Genomic DNA, 20,442 nt, shown 5'->3' on the forward strand with positions numbered 1-20,442 from the left:
TCAGTTAAATCGCTTCAGCTGATTCAAAATGCTGCAGCTCGTCTACTAACCAGAGTTAGGAAAAGGGACCACATTACTCCTGTTCTGGCTGCCTTACACTGGCTCCCTATAGAACACAGGATATCATTTAAAATTCTTCTTCTCGCCTACAAAGCCCTTAATGGGCAGGCGCCATCTTACCTTAAAGAACTCATTATACCCTACTGTCCAACTACTAGGGCATTGCGTTCCAAGAATGCAGGGTTGTTGGTTGTTCCTAGAGTCTCTAAAAGTACAATGGGAGCCAGAGACTTTTCTTATCAAGCTCCAAATTATTGGAATCAGCTTCCAGTTTGTGTTCGGGCGGCAGACACCCTCTCCATTTTTAATAGTGCGCTTAAGACCTTTCTTTTTGGTAAAGCTTATAGTTAGGGCTGATTAGATTCAGCCCCTAGTTTTGCTGCTATAGGCTTAGTTTGTCGGGGGACACCTTACTTCTTCCTTCTCTCTGTCTGTACCTGTGTACTCTCATGTTCCGAATAACTCAGCTTCCCCAAATTTTCTTTTTGGTGTCTATCTACGCCGGGATCCTGAGTCATGGATGATCCTGTTGCTGTGGTCCTGAGTCCTGGATCGCAAGCCCTGGATCTTGAGTCGTGGCTGTGCCTGTTGCTGTGGTCCTGGATCATGAGTCCTGGATGGATATCCTCGTGGATTCATCGTCTTATTATAGACACATGCATTTCCAAACATTTCACATGGTTTCACCAACCACACTGGTTTTGAGGCCACTTTGAGGCTGGATGTCCACACTTTGGAACAGGTCAAGGAGTGGGTACAAAAGCTGAATCGGGGGTGACATGGAGGTGGATGTTACCCGACCCAGGTTGGGGAAGCGGGTGCTTTTCAAAGTAAGTGTTGTCTTGTTGATATTTCTTGAAGTTACCTTTTAATGATCCTTTTTACTTTGGCCTGTAATATAATAAATCTGCTTTATTTTGTTCAGGCAAGTTACAAGTGTCAGCATAGGGTGAACCCGAGAGCAGCCAAAAGCAGCAAGAACACCTGCTGTAAATCAAAAATGCACAAAACACTCAAGAGTACTCGTGGGGAAATGAAGTGAGTTTACTGATCCACATACTTATTATTTCACGTTTTGTTTTTTTACATAATATTGATATATATATTGATTTATGTTATAGGACCGAAGACCCACACATGCCTTACCTACCATTTAAGGTTATCCTAATAAACAGGCACAACCACAATCTTTTTGTTGCGGACGCCATCCGCCACTGAGATGTTGGGGAAAAGGCAATCAACATACTCACAGGGCTCTTTGAAATTGGCCACACTCCAACATCTGCACTGGCGGTCTTAAAACACGACCTCCAAATGGAGTATGGGCAGCGATATGTGTACGCGTACAGACAACAGGGAGATTTGCCCCGACCTGCCTTATGTACAGAGGTGGGTATCACATCTGGAAACATGTTCAAGATACCTACTACCCACTATATAAATAACGATGCAATAAAAACTATGATGTATTCAGTGAATACAAATACGCTTTTCGACTGCATGTAAGTGACACCCATACCAACTAATTCATTTTCTACCCAGACTGTTCCACAAGGTGTGTAGGGAGGAGTATGGCACGCAAACAGGTCCCACCATGTTGGCAAGGCTCAAGCTTCAAGTGGAGATTTACAACAATAAGTGTAATGACACCTGTGCTCTCCTGGGAACAACTTCCGAAGGAGCTCCTCTTGTGGTTGTGTGTTCTCCACTCATGAAGAAAGTGCACCAACTGAAGCACAGTGGGGAGCTGTGCTTCATAGATTCCTCAGGGAATATGGACAGGGAGAACTGCAGGGTAATCCTCCTCCTGACCCACAGCTGTGCAGGTGGCCTCCCTCTGGGCATTCTCCTCTGCCAGTCTGAGGATGAGCGGACTATTGCTCAAGGGCTGGAACAGCTAAAACAAGTTGTTGGAGAGAAGGGGCTTTGCTGGCAGAGGACACGAAGGGCCACAACTGGTCAACATCACAGATGACTGTAGGGGAGCTCTGAGAAAAGCATTTCCTAAGGCCACACTTCTCCTGTGCTCCTTCGATCTGCTACAAGCAGTTTGGAGGTGGCTGTGGAGCAAGGAGAGTGGGGTCACTCACAGAGACGGACCGGCACTTTTCGCAATTGTAAAAGAGATGCTTTACTGTCAGGAGATAGGCAGTGTGGATAGGCTTTACAGCGAGGCAAGAGGGCATCCAGTTGCAGCCAGGTTAGTGTTTAATGCAGACAAGTTATTGATGTTTTCTTTAGCCATATGAGAGAAATTGATTCTATCAAATAACATCCAACACCCAATGTAATGAAGTGATTAAGCTTTACTGTTTGGATAATTTGTTATTATTTAAAGCTTTTTTGTTTATTTTTTCTAACCATGAATGAAAAGTTCTTCAGGTACTTGGACCGGCTGTACGCCAGAAGAGAGTGTTGGGCCCTCAGTTATAGAGGCAGTTTCCTCACCAGAGGAAACAATACCAACAATTTTGCAGAAGCGGCAATGCGTGTCCTCAAGGACAAAATACTGCAGAGGACAAAGGCCTTCAACCTTCCTCAGCTATTTGATCTGCTGACCTCGAGGCTGGAAACCGCACGCATCGTTGATGTTGCCCTTGGACGCTGGGAATCATTCCAGGGAGCAAAATTCCTCCCCCAAGATGGCAACATTGCAGCATCGCATATTCAGCAGGTAATGGATATAACAGCTGAAAAAACATAACATGCTATAGGTTTATCACTACAGAATCAATACGCACATATGGCACTTAATGGTAACAAATACATTTATCCTTGTTTGACTTGTGATTTTGCAGATTGAGGACAAGAAGTTTGTGGTGAAGGGATCTACCCAAACGTATAATGTAGACATGGATTTGGAGCTGTGTTCTTGCCCTTCAGGACAAACAGGAGCGCCTTGTAAACACCAGGCAGCAGTGATGAAATATTACAGCTGTTTGTCACACTCTTTTCTAACGATAAACCCAGAGATGAGAGCAGAGCTGATGAAACTGACATCGGCAGGTAAAGTCAATATTTTAACAATAACTGGTGTAATGAGACTGCCAACATTTCATGTTTTGATTATAAAATAAAGGATATACACTGTTTATTTTTAAATGTATTTTTATCCCTTAAAGAGCATCTTGCAGGTTTCTATTTTTTCTACATTTGTGCTTAAACTTGCTTGAAAATTACAATTAAAAAATTTAATGCAGGATTTGATATGTGTTGAGACATAAGGGCAGGAATTCAGAGGGAAAGGAGCAATTTTGAGCTCTGCTCTTAAAAACGGCTTTTTTTTAAGGTCATACGTCAAACGCGTCATATTACATCACACAGGGGACACATCTCCGCTCTCTGACCGCGGGTATAGTAGAGTTGCGTTGAGTAGAGCGGTTGTGTTTTAAGGAGCTGGTATTTTTCGGTAGTTTTACATTGTATTTCACCATTTGTAATCATGGTGCAGTATTATGTTTGTGCAGGTTGCACAAATACCAGCCTGTCAGGACATCGAGTCCACAGTGCACGTTGACACACGGCCTGCAGGTATATATATATAGTTATATAGTTATATGTGTATATATATATATATATATATATATATATATATATATAGTTATATATATATAAATATATATATATAACTATATATAGTTATATATATATATATATATATATATATATATATATATATATATATATATATATATATATATACATATATATATATAACTATATAGATATATATATATATATATATATATATATATATATATATAACTATATAGATATATATATATATATATAACTATATAGATATATATAACTATAGATATATATATATATATATATATATATATATATATATATATATATATATATATATATATATATATATATATATATATATATATATATATATATATATATATATCTATAGTTATATATATCTATATAGTTATATATATATATATATAACTATATAGATATATATATATATATATATATATATATATATATATATAACTATATAGATATATATATATATATATAACTATATAGATATATATAACTATAGATATATATATATATATATATATATATATATATATATATATATATATATATATATATATATAACTATATATATATATATATATATATATATATAACTATATAGATATACCTAGTCTAGACTTTTCTTTAACTTGGACCATAACATCCGAAAAGTATGGTATGAACCTTGATACAAACTCCAGTCCAGTAGGTGGAGGGAAAGTACCTATTCTTCGGTTGACTACCGCTAATAACCCTCCAAAAAGGAGAAGAAGAAGAAGTAAAGGAAGAGTGGACAGTGTTGCAGACGGTCTCAGAATGTTTGGAAACGTTCTGCTCTTGCTGTTTCTCTTCATTAATATCTACAATGACCCTGCTGATGCACAGAAGAAAAAAGAGGTGACATTTATTCTGTAACACACACCGGAAAAAGTTAAACTGATATTTCTGCGGCTTTTCAAAAGTCCGTGTCAATCTGAGAAGCTAGGCTAAAAGCAACCAGGACATAGCTAACGTTCGCTTGTTGTATGGAACTATGGCAAAAACTAATAACTGCGCAACACATCACATGAATCTGCTATTGGCTCATGCAGGGGCACAGTCAGCGTTAGCTTTCTGAACCATGGATGTATAATAAGAACTCTGAACACGGCTTCAGGAAGTACAGACTGCTTCAGGAAGTACAGACTGCTACAGGAAGGACAAACTCCACTTCCTCTTACACGCCTAGAATGTGAATCAAGTTATCCTTTTCTCAAACAGATAACTTAATTAAACCTTTCGTTATTCAAACCATCTCTGTATTGATTGCTTTTATCAAGCATAGTGATACAATGTAGTATCCTAGTAGTAGGAATATAACGAATGTATACCCCCACCGTGATGTTTTGTAGAACAGATTATCAGGCCGTTTTATGTGCAGGTTGCCAGCCATAACTATCACTACATATGTCCATAATATTACATTTCTGTTGAATCAGGAATAGGTTTTCCTCTGCCTGAATGTAAAACAAAGAGATAAATGTTTTTATGAACATCTGATCATATGCAATCATGGGTGACGCCAGGATTTGTTTGCTGCAGTATGACAGCACAGCGTTGCTAGTTAATTTTCAAAATAAATAAACAAACAATACCAGTGGGCCAAGCACGAGCCTGTTCATATTGTAGCGTTCACCGCTATTCAAGATCACAGATCACGAGCCTTCAATGTCGAAAACGTTCTCTTTATTTTCTGGTATTGACGGCCACCACTGCCACGCCTTACAGAACCAATCAATAGGATAACACTCATCATTATGACTTTTCCCCACACTCGAAGACAACTCCTACCGTTCCCTCCACACTCACACCGAAAACGCACACACACACCTGGAAGGGGCGGTCTCTCCCTAACACCCACCAACAACATTGCCTAAATAAATAACTTTACAAATGTACTTAACTGTCCACATCTGATAATGATATGGCAACCACCTCGCACTATATTTTGTGCGGAAGGCAACGGAGGGACTATTTTATTTTATTCCCGGGCTGATTTTTAGTCCCAGTCTGCCACTGAACGTAGTTATTATGTAAGGTGCTGGTATATATATATATATATATATATATATATATATATATATATATATATATATATACTAACTGTGCTTTCTCCCAAAAAATGTTGTAAATTAAACAAGTGAAGTACATGTTATGTTATAAAGCCGTGGAGGGCGGTAGTTTATAACCAAAGAGTAACCGCCCTTACGGGACGCTCTAATAAGTAAAACAAACGTACCCACAAGGACACCTGGCCTCCTATTGGTTGAGGGAATTTGACAGGGTTGTTGCACAAAAGATCCGAGCGCGCACAGAAGAAATCTGGGAGCAGACATTTCACGAGCTCACAGAAACAGCCTGAGTGCGAGGAGAAGGTTTTAAGCTGGAACACAGAAAATCTGTAAGCAGCAATATATCTGCGTGCAAGCCTACAGTTAGAGCTGAAGCAGAGCAAATCTAAGTGCAAGCAGGCACTATTTGAGTGCGAGGACAGGGTTTGAGGGAAAGAAATCGATGAAGTATGCTCTCAAATTTAAATACCACGCTCTTGAATAAAGATAGGGAATAACCCCCATAATAACTGACATAACTATTAACTTGGATACGCTACAATATTAACATTAATATTTACATTAAAACATTCCTTTGACACTTATAACATTAATTTGCAAGGTAAGCACAACCAAAATAAGTTTGTAAAAGCAGAATTTGAACACTTTCTGTGCTCCTACAATATTTTTGTATAATACCATTACACCCTAAGCGTACAAGTACACAATAGCGATCGATCACTTTCAACTGGCATAATGTGGCATTTAACCTCATCACCACACACACACACACACACACACACACACACACACACACACACACACACACACACACACACACACACACACACACACACACACACACACACACAGATAGCAGGGTTGTCCGGCTAGATCGTTTACGCTGACTTGTGAGAAATCTTTCCATTTTCGATCTGTGTTCACATACTGAGAATTATTACAACATTAGCCAAGTAACAATTCGCGCTTTAACTTACAATGACCCCTGAAAGATCTCGTGAGAATGTGTATAAATATATTTAGATACATTTTCATAACAAAACAATGCCGTTGCTAGGCCAATTGTTGGAGTTGCTACAGCAACTCCAAGCTACCCCCTGGCGCCGCCCCTGTATGCAATGTCACTGCTTAATTGTTTTTTATGAATGGATTGTTTGTTGTGAGTTTATGATTTTCATAACCAACATGCCTCCAAATGGTTCTAGTGCGAAGGAGTAACTGTTTGAATATAACCTAAGAGTTTATACATTTGTAATAACGTTCCCTATATCTTTATCCCAAATGCTGCATGGAGTTGTATCCGGATGGCTTTTGGCTTTTCTCTTGTGTTCTCTTGTTTTAGTGTCTAACACTATGAGTTGTCTGTGTCCTGTGTAGACTCTGCTGTCAGAGAAGTTGACTCAGATGATGGAGTGGACCTCCAAGCGATCAGTTATCAGGATGAACGGGGATAAATTCCGTCGCTTTGTGAAGGCTCCTCCCAGGAACTATTCCGTGGTCATCATGTTCACAGCACTGCAGCCACAGAGGCAGTGTGGGGTCTGCAAGTAAGACATGGGGGCCCTTGAGAGAGGCAATGCTTTTATTTGTATTCTTAACAGTGTATTTAAACAATGTTTTCATTTCAGACAAGCTGACGAGGAGTTCCAGATGCTGGCTAACTCTTGGCGTTATTCCTCTGCATTTACAAACAAAGTCTTCTTTGCATGCGTAGACTTTGATGAAGGATCTGACGTCTTTCAGATGGTGAGACATCGTTTTTTTGTAATGGTCTGTCATTCCTTGTTTCGCAACTGATGACTCCGTTAATGTAATGGCTCTTCACTTAGAAATGATAGTATACCAAAAGCTGGGTTGGCACATGTATGTCCAAACAGATGGGACTTTATTCACAAACCCTTTTTCTACCTGTCAGTCAGCTGTGTGTGCAGCGTCTCTGCACAAACTTTGCTCAGAAACTGGCGTACACCATCTTTAGAGCGTACGCAACATTTCTAAATGAGGCCCCAGATCCTGAGCTACAGTCAGCGCTTGTGTGATGTTTTTGGTTTAGGTTTATACAAGTTCTAAAATCCAAGAGTTTGGTTAGCACTGCAAAGGTTTAAAGGTTGTGTGAGTGTTATTAGTTTAAGTGCATGGAAATTAATAAAGTAATGCAATGTGTTTGTAATGTACCTCACTGTTCCACTCTTCTGCCTTTGTGTTTGTGTTGCAGCTCGGTATGAATTCTGCTCCGACCTTCCTCCACTTCCCATCCAAAGGGAAACCTCGCAAGTCTGATACCTATGAGCTGCAGGTCAGAGGCTTTGCAGCTGAGCAGCTGGCCAGATGGGTGGCAGACAGGACTGATGTGCAGGTAATGGCAAAACATTCATCATCATTTCAGTATGTTTACCATGACGATATAACCAAAACTTGAGTTTATCAATCACACATGTTTATCTGTTTCTTAGATCCGCGTCATTCGCCCTCCCAACTACGCAGGGCCTCTCCTGCTGGGTTTCCTCCTGGCTGTGATTGGAGGACTGGCATACCTAAGAAGACACAATTTGGAGTTTCTCTTTAACAAGAATGTGTGGGCCTTCTCTGCACTGGTAACCACGCACACACTGATGACCTATTGGTGATAATACTCTGTCAAGATGTGAAGAAAGTGAAATGGTCTCGTCAGAGAGTTAGAGAATCTTGATAAAGCAGAACATTTTGGTGAATCTATTCCTCAAGTTGTAAAAGGGTATATTTTAGACTTCAGGTTCTGCACATTCCCAAATGCTGTTCTTTTCAGTTGCTATATTCTCCATGTTTTAATACTGTTTATTATTTAGGTTATTTTCAGATGTTGGTTATATTTGTTGATTCCCCAAACGTTGCAAACAGCAACTAAAGAAAAACAAAGACAGTGTCCAAATCCACATTGAATCTTACACAGTCCACTACCGACTTGATGATACAAAAACTATAACACTGTATTAAGTTATTTAAATACACGTTAACGCAGTCAAAAACATATACTCATCCATGTTTCCGGACTCCCCGGTCTTACTGGCGTAAAGCCATTTAGCTGTGCTAGACAGGCCCCTGTAACATGCTTCACAGTATTCATCTGTCATAAACAATAACAAACATCTATATATGCAAAACTATGGAAAGTCGGTGGTTTTAATTGAAATAAAATTCAAAGAATATACTTAATGTCTTGCCAACATTAGCCTTCTACCCAGTGGCTGGGAAAACGGCTCTTACAGAGGGAGGTCCAACAGTAAATACAGGTGTGTACGGAATAGATCAACATTGTAATAAATAGATGGATTTAGATTCAACTTGAGGAACGTACAGCCAGCCCTCGCAGATTAGATGTATTGAAACAAAAACTGAACCAACCAGAAGGATATGGTAACAAGTGCAAGGCGTGTGAGTAATCAAAGCTACGCCAAGGAATCGGTATCGTCCGATGTTAGCCGTTTACCACCATGGGCACATCAGCAGATAAGGTGACAGGTGCTGATGGCAGTCGCCAATGTTTCTGTTTTGCTCAGTGACTTCTCCTATCCCCTCTGTGAGGAGCTGCTGCTGCAGGGATGGGGGCATGCTGCTGTTTCTGCAGACGGATGGATTATTTGTGCTGTGTTTTTGTGTATTTCAGTGCTTTGTCCTGATCATGACCTCGGGCCAGATGTGGAACCACATCAGAGGTCCGCCTTATGCACACAAGAATCCCAGCACAGGGCAAGTGGTAAGAAAAAAACCTTTCTTTATGATATGTGAACAAACCATCCAAACAGGATCTAACTGTGTTTATTTTCAGAGCTACATCCATGGAAGCAGTCAGGCCCAGTTTGTGGCTGAGACTCACATCATCCTCCTCTTCAGTATCCCTCTCTAACTGTGTTACACTCATCATACACTAATACTGAGCCAGACCCCCCACAAACTAATCCTTTGCGATTCAAACCCAAAATGACAGCCTTGACCCCTTTGCATTTTTTCTCACCCCTTTAGCTTTGTTGTCTCTTTTGTTGTTTTTTAAAGCCTTTCATTATTTCCCAATAATATTATTATTATGATTATTATTATTTATATTTAATATGGTTATTAGGGTTGTTTGAGTAGACTAATGTTATGCCCAACATGCAGTTGTATTTTAAACCTTGACCAAACTGTCAGATGCTGCTGTTACCATGGGAATGGTGCTGCTGTGTGAGGCCGCCACCTCTGACATGGACATTGGAAAGAGGAAGAGTATGTGCACACAGACCCACAAAGATTATGATGTGTTTCTGTTCCCATTGTTTGTCTTTTTTTCACCAGTATTTCTGAATAAGTGATGGCCCCATCTTTCTAAACTGAAAGGAAATGTATGGCATAGGCCAAGAGGAATCCAAACACCCTCCACATTTTGGACCGGATCAGAATCACAGGACAGATAATGATTTGTTTGTCAGGGTTCTTATGTTCATTAAAAACCTGGAAAAGTCATGGAAATTCAAAATGCTAATTCCAGGCCCTGGAAAAGTTATGGAAAACAATATTTCTCCCAAAGTTTTGGAAAAGTCATGGAAATTTAACTAAAGTTGCATCAAATATAATTTATAATTTTATATACTATATCTAATCGGCGAAATAGTAATACTTTAATGATAATAAATACTGTATCGTAATGAAACGTAAAATGGCATTTAACTGAAGAGGTATTTTGCTGGTGAGAGATTTTAGTTTCTTTAGCCTGTAGGAGCTAGTAAGCCTATTTGATTTGTTTTAGATAGGCACACCATGTTTCATATGCAGACCTTATTTTCCTGTTCCATGTTAAAATAAACAATTTTCAGTGGTACCGCTGAGAAGGAGTAATTTTTTTGGTCATGGAAAATTAGGTAAAGGTCATGGAGAAGTCCTGGAAAAGTCATTGAAAATCATTGGTGAAAAAGTGTATGAACCCTGGTTTGTGTAATATTGCAAGAGAGGGCATTTGGCCTTGGCAGAGATCTGCCCTCTGAGATTCCATTCAGATTCCATCAAGGGACCTTACAAGATGTTGTACACACAACACTAAATATTACAAATGTCCACTAGTTTAATTTCAAACGCACATTATGTCATTGCTGCTTCTCTGACCAACTGAAGTATGTGATTGTATTCAAACGTGTGTGTGTGTGTGTGTGTTCGGTGTGTGTCAGTCATGTGTGTAGCAGGTATTGGTCTGGTGATGCTGTTCTTCAGCTGGTTGTTGTCCATATTCAGAGCAAAGTACCATGGATATCCATACAGGTAAAGACAGAGACACTTTAACTGTTGGTGTTGTTTTAGCTGCAGCTATTGGCTGACATCCTACCATTTGTCCTGTTGGCTAACCTCATCTTGTTTTTTTATGCAGCTTCCTGATGACTTAGAGCTCAACAATGCCTCCAACTTTAAAGCAAGTGTGAACAGGGAGTTCCCCAAAATGCTGTCAACAAGCAGAGTACTGTCCATGGAAATGCCCCTTTTCTGCTGGCTAACCAATGGCTTTTCTCACATCTGTTGAGCCACAAGTGTGTGTGTCAACACACACATACACACTGTGCCTTCAAAGACTCACCAAGCAATTAACTTGCCAACAACAGAGCAACAACCAGTATGCATTCTACACTGTGCCAAAAGCTGGTGTCTTTCAGTCCAGGTCCTACTGGGCACAAATCTGTCTGCTTCTTATATTTATGAACTTCCCATGGGAGCTGTTATCAGAGGGTTCTTAGCATTCTGAAAATCTGTAATCTTGGTAACATCTTAGACAGCTCTAGTCCTAGGATGGTAATAAATGAAGGTTCAATTGTGACTATTTTCTGTGGTAGTACACATACTTAGTATCCACTCATCAAAAAGCTTTTTATTTAGAAAGAATCAACACATTTAAAGTGTTCCCTTATAAGTAGAAGCACTTGTTAATCGCATGAACCCATTGAAATTCAGGAACAAAGGTATTTATTGCGGGCAACTTCACTCTCAATATTTATTTTTGTGCCTTAAAGTGCCCCGTTACTGGGCTGTAGGATGACATGTCCTGAAGAAAGAACTAATAATAAAGTCATTATTTGTAAAGTGATTTGTATAACTCTTAAGGCAGTCTGCATTCATTAGTAATCCCACTCAGTGGTGGTCAGTTTATAACAAGTTAAAGGATGAAATGACCTGAGCTAAAGGAATATCTGTTTGGGGGGAAAAGACCATCTATCTACCTATCTATATATCAAATAAACGACCACCACCTGGTGGATACACAATTAATTGAAATTGCCCTTTCTATGTTTTTTAAATCAAACACTCAGGGTTAGCTATGAACCATTTTGTAATCCAGTAGTTGAAAGTAGGTTAAGGGATGAGAGTTTTATAAAGTGTACCCCCACCCCAATTCATCTTCAAATAGCCAACTAAGAAATAGCAGTTTGGAGGAGAAAACGGTTGAGTGGAAAAATCTACTAAGAGTACACTATAAATCTTGTTCACATATTTTCTTTTCAGCTGTAATAGGTATATAGTGAACTGTTAAAATGGAAAAAGGTACAGATGGCAACTTAACTACTTTCTCTTAATGTTGTCACTTAAGATGAAGCAAGAACAGCCTTCACTGGGAGTGGGATTGTAGACAAACTCATTCAAAAGGATACCCAGAAGTACAAACCATGTTGTGTAAAACAAAGTGCTTTGAATGTTTGTGGTTACTTGAGGTGATTTTTTCTAATATTAAAGTGCCTTAACTGACTCGGTGTTTGCCTGTTCTTCTTTCTTTTAATTTGTGGTAGAATTATACTGAGCATTTGACCAAAAGCACACAAAGGAACCATATCTCCTGGCAAGACATATTATTGTATTTATTATCAATGACATATAGTATAATTCAAGCTTCAAGCTTAAAAGATTCAAAGGTTTTAATTAGGGATGTCCCGATCACCTTTTTTTGCTCCCGATCCGATTCCGATCATTTGATTTTGACAATTTGCCGATACCGATTTTTCCCGATCCGATCTTTATGCAATGCATTAAGAGAAAAAAACATTCAAGTTGTCCCTTAAGGTTATTTTTTCATTTAAATTGGACATTCTATCCAACATGGATATAGCTTATTTTTTTCAAAGCAGTATTGGATCAGTTCAGTTGTGCAGCATTGGATCAAAACAAAATAAAGCTTATCAGTACTCGTTAGCTTACTGCTACAATTAGACACTGCGCCCTGCCCACTCTGTTGCCAGATTTGAGAGAAATAAGCAACCAGGTCTATGAAAACAAGCCCCAAAGAAGCAACACATACATGATGTTGTGTAATTTGAAACCAAAACTAAGGCCCTCAGGATGACTTTAAGACTTGAACATGGTCATTTTTGTTTTGTAACATTGAATACAAAATTTTAAAAAAGTATTTAAAAAAATAAAAATCCCGATCCCCGATTTTTTTCTCCCGATTCCGATCTTTTGAAAATCACGTGATCGGCTCCGATCCCCGATCACGTGATCGGATCGGGACATCTCTAGTTTTAATGTCATATGCACGAAAGCTACAGTGTAGAAATGGCAATGCAAATCTTATGACTGGAGCTAATAATCATAATATCTATGATTTAAATATTTCAACAACACTATGCTGACTTCTGTGACTACCACTGATCTGATGGCTTCTTTGTAATGCATTATTTTAGTCTACTATGACTACTATGAATATTCTGCTGAAGTATATTTGACATATTATATTGTTAAACAGGGGTAGGAGAAGTACTCAGATGTTGTACAGTACAATTATTACACGTACTTCTAATTTTTTTTTAAATTAGAAGTACGTGTAATAATTGATTGGTCGATTTCAGAATAATATGATATGTTTTATAATGATTGATCTTTAAAGTGTTATCAAAGCTGGTAAAGGTACAGCTAGTTTGAATGACTTTGTATACTGCAGGGTAGCTTGTGAATTTACTCCAGGTGGAACTAAAGTCTGATTTAAGACTTGATTGTATTTCACATAATTCATCCATATCTGTCAAGTAACTAAAGCTATTCAATAAATGTAGTGGAGTCAAATTACACCATTTACCTCTGAATTGTAGTGGGGTACTTAATTACAGTACTTGAGTGATGTAGTTTTACTTCCCACCTCTGTTGTTTGAGAGAAGATGTAGTTGGAGCTTCCAGGTTGTTCGAAGGTTTGGCCGGTGGTGGGCAGTATTTGCTAAAACACTGAAGAAAATAATCGAAGAAGAGAGCTGGAGTAAGAGACAAGATGGCGGACTCTGAAAACAACAACGATGCTTCCACCGCAGAACCTTCTAAACTATGTGATCTCTTAGAGCGGGGCTGGAAGATATTTGATGAGGTAGATAGTACAAATGAACCGCTTGCCTCTTCTAGTATCCAGGTTCGAGTTAAACGCGGTATCGGTATGTTGGAAGAGGCGTCTACAATGGTGGCTCAGCTCGACTTGTTCAGCTGCAATGAGGAGCTGGAGGAGGTGGCCACGGCCGACCTGAGGTACCTGCTGCTGCCCGCGCTCTGCGGGGCGCTCAGCCTGAAGCAGAGCGGTCGGGACCGACGGCTGGAGATAGTCCAAACAGCCCGCAACTACTTCATGGATTTCTTGAACAGATGCCATGAGTATAATCTGTCACGGTTTGAACTTCCGACTGCGAATGAAAACTCAAGTCCTTGCGAAGCATCAGAAAACGAATCCCCTGCGGCTCTGGTAATGTTAAGTTGCTTATATACGTACACTAGCTTTAATAACAGTAAATAGCGTTTTACATACGTGTGTGTGTGTTCAAGTTCAAATATACCATTGGATCAATTGGCAGGAGGGTGTGTCCCAGTTTAAAGTGTAAGTATAAACTGAGGGGTTAGCAGCACTGTGCTTTGTCCTTGTTGGTTTTCCATTGGCGAAAGTTGCAGCTTCTACCTGGTACTCATACATATTCTTTACTATCCTCTATGGAAAAGAGAAAGTATCTGTTACTTAAGGTACTTTCTAGTCAAGCTGAACAATGCAGTGGAAAGGAGTAATTGCACAGTTGGAAAATGAGTAAGTTCTGAATTGTAAAGTGTGGTTCTTTTTCCAGTCTGTCCCTTGCCAGCCGGACCTTGTTTCCATGGCAGTACGGAGACAAGCTAAGATCGAGCGCTACCGTCAGAGGAAGGATCTGGAAGCCAGACTGACGGATGTACGCAGAGCTGTGGACAGCGGACAGGCCGACGATGAAGTCACCAGAGATTTTTACCTTCTTAACGTTCAGAGATGGGTCACTGTGTGTCTGGAGGAAATAGAGAGCATTGACCAGGAGGTGGAGATACTCCAGAAGATGGATGGTCTGAAGCAGGGTGCTGCCAAGCAGCCAGCTCAGCCTGCCAGGCCCCCCATGAAGCCTTTCATAATCACCAAGGACATGGTTCAGGTGAGACTGTGTATGAGAGGCTGTTGTGTGGGTACTCAACTAGGTATTCACTGAAAAAACTAGAGAGAAAAGCTGCTGGGGAATGCAGAAGTAGCAAATAACAGACAGCTAGAACGATACATTAGCTTGTCTGAAATCTGTCAACCAATATAGGCTTAATGCTAAATTATCAAAGTGCATGTCTGTCTGCAGGTAACAAGAATTTGCTGGACAGAAATGCTAGACTTGGTTTGAAGTCATTTCAGAGATGTTAGCAGAGGGCTCCTGATCCAGGGAGCCCTGCTTCACCATCGCATAGTTTGTCCACAGTGGAAAACACTCTCAGTATCTTCAAAACTATAATGAAAAAGACAAAGAAAATCTGCTTATTGCATTAAAGCTCCTAGGGAGTTTAATTTGGCAACCTTTCCATCCAACAGAGTTCTTCTTAAGGGACATGTGTTGCAAAATGAAAATTGCTGTGAGCTTGTAACACAGTGTGCGGATCAGTGTTGTGCCTTTTATCTGTTGGTCTGCTCTTACACAGGTAGGGCTGCACAATCATGAACATTTTGTTGACAATTAATTGTGGTTACAATGTCAATGCAACTATTATATTGTAAGCATAATAATGTATTTTAATTTGAACAACTAAAAACCTGGTCTTGAATAATGGCCGGTGGCATGGTTACTAGACACAATTACAAGTGAGGGATAAACTCCATTGGTTGACTTATTGATCTAATAAGTTAGTAGCTACTAGGAAAACCAGAATTGTCCAAAGGGAAGCAGGGAGGGAACTGAAGTGAAAAATGAAGGTGCCAACTTCATGTTGTAGTTCCATTAACGTGCTCTGCAACATTGTGTGATTCCATGTGTTTGTTCCATTCCCAGGCTAAGGTGTTCGGGGCAGGTTACCCCAGCCTCGCCACCATGTCAGTGGATGAGTGGTATGATCAGCACAAGAAACGAGGGGGTCTCCCCGACCAGGGGATACCCAGGAGGGTTGATACGGAGGAGGACACTGATGCAAAGGAGAGAGAAGAAGAAGATAAAGAGAAAAAGGCTGAAAATGATGATGAGGAGTCACGGCTGAAAACCAGAGACTGGGATGATTACAAAGAAAGTCACCGCAGAGGTTATGGAAACCGCCACAACATGGGCTGACCAATCGGGTTCCTCTTTTCTGCTCTATTCGGTCCAGGTAGTGAACATCCTTCACAGTTCGGATCCTTAAGACTGATTGAATGAGAAGGTGATCACAGCATTGTAAATTATTTTCTAAATGCTGCAGCCGATTAACTGTCTTTTACAAGGCTGGATTAAAAGCCCCTCTGTGGTATGATGTGTTACAGTGAGTCTTAATTATAATCTACATTTTGGCTGGACTGAATCAAACCCAACTATGATGCCAATGTTTCTGCTTGTGGTGTGTATATCCTAACTCTTTCTTTGTAAAATAAAGGCACTGAAGAAACTATGTAGGTCTAAAACCAGTGTAGAGGATCTGTTGGAAATTAAAACACAGCTACCTAAACCTAGGTCCATTTTATTAACAAATGATGACTAATCTGATTTTAACTTATTTTTCTCAATTTGCTTGAAATGTGTGCATTAAATAATTTCATTCCATCCATAGTTGAGTATTCACATCAGGTTTAAGATCTCAGAAACATACCTTTTCTTTAAGTAAGGAACAACAGTTGTTGTAAAGATAATCCATGTGTTTTTTAAGTTTGGCCTCACAGCTGCACCACCCATATGCAGACATGGCATAGCTCATATACTGGAGCACATATGGTCTATGACAACATACTCTTCAACATCAGAGAAGGAAGTGTGCTGATTGGAAGAATAGATCACCGGCCACCCTGTCACACGCCAGGCCAAAACCATGGAGGGCGGGAGGAGAGATCTGCTAACCCAGCTGGGACCTCAGGCCATTCCACTTTCCAGCATGCTCCTGGCTGATGAGTAAAACCCAGGCTAACCCTGAACAGGACCATGTGGCCAGAGGCTCCACGGGTTGGCTCCTGCTCTATGGGGTGGAGTGCTGCAGGACTCTTTAGTATCATTATAGATGCTTGGGGCTCACATGCCCAGCCGTATCATCCGCCTAGAGTTTGGATTTTTTTTGTTTACATTCTTCCTGATGCACATTCAAAATTGCCAACCTGACATAACAAATGCAAGTGTTTGGGTCATTTTAGAACCGGTAGGCTAAGGGGGAAATTCTTTTGAGCTTACTTTACTTTTTTTGATAGCTAATGCAGCTATTTTCAGATCATTGTTAAGAAATGATCATTAAAAGAAAGTGGTGGGGACATCTCCCTAGCACTCCCAATGTGAATGACACATATGCTTTTTTAAATTTGTATCCATAGCCTAATGTTTCATATTCTTATCTCATGTGTATTGTATTTATTTTTTGAGAATTTCTTATACACAGTTTGATTTCATAATAGTTTTCATAACATTTATCTAGTCAAGTTCCCAAGGTACACACCCAGATGTTGAGACAAAATTGAAGCACACAGTTGTCTAAAATATTCCTGTGCATCGTTTCAGTGTGAGAACGGCCCCAGCTGTCATACAGTATCTATGATTTCTGCTATGCAAGTAGCTGAGTCCCTTTTATAATAGATCTTACAGAGATAAAGTGATAAGGTGAAAATTATCTCTTCTGACCTAATCCACAGCAAAGTTAAATCACAAAGCAGATAATTTAACCAAACTACTGCCCATAATTAGATTTAAAACCGATTTACATTAAGCTAATCCACATAAGTCTGCTATATTTTGGGGGGGAAAAGTCAGCACTGAGGCAGAAATTGACTAACAAGAGGTAACACTAACCCAATTTGTCTGGGCAATTAAGATATGAATGTATATTATCAGAGCCATCGCCTGCTGTACTGCAGATGGATTGTATCTGTAATGATCCGCTACAGTCTGCTCTAAAAGGATAACATCTAGAAAAAATTATTAGATTTTCATAAAATAAAAGCTAATTATTGTAGCTATGTTTCTATTAACATATATATTGCTAATATTTTGAAAATAATTACTTATGTTCCCACAACCACCAAACCTCGATTGAACGTGTATCACTACAATGCACGGCCTCATTTTGCGAGAGTATGCAGGCAGTTCCAGGAGGATGAAGGAATTGATACCATCGACTGTACCCCACGCTCGCCTGACCTAATTCTAATAGAACACCTCTGGGACATTATGTTTCGGTCCATCCGATGCCTGCCAGGTTGCACCTCAGACTGTGCTCAGTGATGCCCCACGACACCATCCGTCGTCTCATAAATTTGCATAATTTTTCCACTTTGATTTTCGGGGTGTCATTGAATTCAGCCCTCTGTAGGTTGATAATTTCCATTAAATGATGTGGCATTTTTTTCCTAACACATTACCCAGTCCGAATCAGTAGATATCCAGCATCATTTCTTTTCCCATTGAGATCTGATGTGCTTTCAAAGTGTTCCTTTCATTTGTTTTAGCAGTAGGGCCCCAGTGTATAAAGAGTATATTTTGACACCCAAAGTGTTCAAATCTAACTCTTTATTTGGAGTTTATATTTTACACTTTTAACAGTGTTCAGAGAACAAGCTGCTTGTTGGCTAGCTTGTCCTTAACCTTGGACATGTGAAGGAGGCCCTCAAAGATACTGAAATTAAGAGCTGTGGATGCATTGAGGAACTTTTGGTGTCACATTGGGGGAAATTCCTATTTGATTCCTATGGAAGCCTGTTTGCGCCACAGAAAAAACGACAACAAACCCCAATGACTTAGTTATCTCATTATATTGAGTTAGTTATCTCATTATATTGACTTACTATCTCATTATTGACTTAGTTAACTCATTATATTGACTTATATATCATTATATTGACTTATATATCATTATATTGACTTAGTTATCTCATTATATTGACTTACTATCTCATTATATTGACTTAGCTATCTCATTATATTGACTTAATATCTCATTATATTGACTTAGTTATCTCATTATATTGACTTAGTTATCTCATTATATTTACTTAGTTATCTCATTATATTGACTTAGTTAAATCATATTGACTTAATATCTCATTATATTGACTTAGTTATCTCATTATATTGACTTAATATCTCATTATATTGACTTAGTTATCTCATTATATTGACTTAATATCTCATTATATTGACTTAGTTATCTCATTATATTGACTTAGCTATCTCATTATAATGACTTAAGACAACTACCAGCCATTCAAAGCAATACAATAGCTGTAAGCAATCTTGATTTTGGAGCACTCCTGAAAAGAACATTGTTTTTGCTCTTGCCACACGCTTCATGAAGGTATTATTGACTGTTAAAAAGGTAACATGTGAAGTAATGTTACTTTAACTTGAGCTAAATGGTTTTAGAAAAATATTGACTCTTTGTTTGTAGATATCTACCAAACTAAAGCATACAATTAAAGAGAGTAATATAGGCCTGTTATACTGAGTGATATACACACTGCTCTGCTTTCTGCACGGACCTCACAGCTGTTCTCACTGTAAACATCGCGTCGCGATGAAAGCAGTTAATACAATAATATCCAGGGGATGCAGAGCTGTCATTGGCTGAGATAAATTCGGCCGTGCGTCACAACATCTCTGTTACAGGTGTTGTGTCAAATTAAAATAAATCCGCGGCCTGGCGCGGAGGACCCATCAGTGTATCCTCGATGATAGCTCCTCTAGAGCCTCCTCGATGCTCGATCCTCGAAGTGCATTTAGAGAAATAAGATGTCCTTCAACATGGCGCGCTGAAATCCATTTCACTACCGGAGGATTCGAGGAGTCGAGGAGGGGAAATTAGTGAAATGAGAAAGGGCCCCGGAGATCGCTCTTCTCGAGTGAAGAGAGCGGAAATAATAATATTGCAAATTAGAAGCGCAAGATGCATTTTGACGGACAATTGGCGGAAAATATCCTGCATTTTGAATGTCCGATAGTCCACGATTTAAGCCTTAGTCCCGTCTCGTCTCTTCAACGAAAAAAATATATACCTTTCGTCATAGTTTTTATGATCAAGAATCTATTTTTAGCTCGTCATCGTCTTGTCTTTAGTCTTGTAAAAAAGGTCGTTGACGAACATTTTCGTCATAGTTTTCGTTGACGAAATTAACACTGTTTTGGAACAAGTTTTATTGTTTAACCGGAAGTAGTTGCAGGGTTTTGAGAGGATGTTAGCTTAGCTTGACTCTGGTCCAGTCATTCGCCCTCTGGACGGTAGCTGTTAGCTAGGAGTGGGAGCAAATCCACAAGGATAACACACAGACGCGTATAGCCTGAGG

General features: G+C 39.3%; 2 protein-coding genes and 1 long non-coding RNA gene across 4 annotated transcripts; all 3 read left to right on the plus strand.

The window, feature by feature from the left end:
* The first annotated feature begins 361 nt into the window (after positions 1 to 361).
* LOC307033640 lies at positions 362 to 2,252 on the plus strand. Its single transcript, XR_013806591.1, has 4 exons — positions 362 to 890; positions 986 to 1,098; positions 1,182 to 1,449; positions 1,603 to 2,252. It is a non-coding gene; the product is annotated as an uncharacterized lncRNA (long non-coding RNA).
* Positions 2,253 to 4,345: 2,093 nt separating this feature from the next.
* On the plus strand, positions 4,346 to 12,449 carry LOC307032772 (dolichyl-diphosphooligosaccharide--protein glycosyltransferase subunit MAGT1-like). Of its 2 annotated transcripts, XM_079671018.1 has the most exons (10): positions 4,346 to 4,500; positions 7,092 to 7,261; positions 7,343 to 7,460; positions 7,930 to 8,070; positions 8,168 to 8,308; positions 9,358 to 9,447; positions 9,520 to 9,583; positions 9,879 to 9,953; positions 10,889 to 10,979; positions 11,086 to 12,449. In XM_079671018.1, the coding sequence occupies exons 1-10, from the start codon at positions 4,420 to 4,422 to the stop codon at positions 11,099 to 11,101; spliced, it is 987 nt and encodes a 328-aa protein (XP_079527144.1). In that variant the 5' UTR covers positions 4,346 to 4,419; the 3' UTR covers positions 11,102 to 12,449. The 2 variants fall into 2 exon arrangements, with proteins under 2 accessions (XP_079527144.1, XP_079527143.1); XM_079671017.1 differs by having other exon boundaries at positions 9,358 to 9,583.
* A 1,419-nt stretch (positions 12,450 to 13,868) lies between these two features.
* Positions 13,869 to 16,734, plus strand: igbp1 (immunoglobulin (CD79A) binding protein 1). Its single transcript, XM_079671613.1, has 3 exons — positions 13,869 to 14,418; positions 14,789 to 15,121; positions 15,995 to 16,734. Exons 1-3 carry the CDS (start codon positions 13,960 to 13,962, stop codon positions 16,265 to 16,267), a joined length of 1,065 nt encoding a protein of 354 aa, XP_079527739.1. The 5' UTR covers positions 13,869 to 13,959; the 3' UTR covers positions 16,268 to 16,734.
* Positions 16,735 to 20,442: the final 3,708 nt, after the last annotated feature.

Source organism: Notothenia rossii (genome assembly GCF_949606895.1).
Source record: "Notothenia rossii genome assembly, chromosome: 3".
NCBI lineage: Eukaryota > Metazoa > Chordata > Actinopteri > Perciformes > Nototheniidae > Notothenia > Notothenia rossii.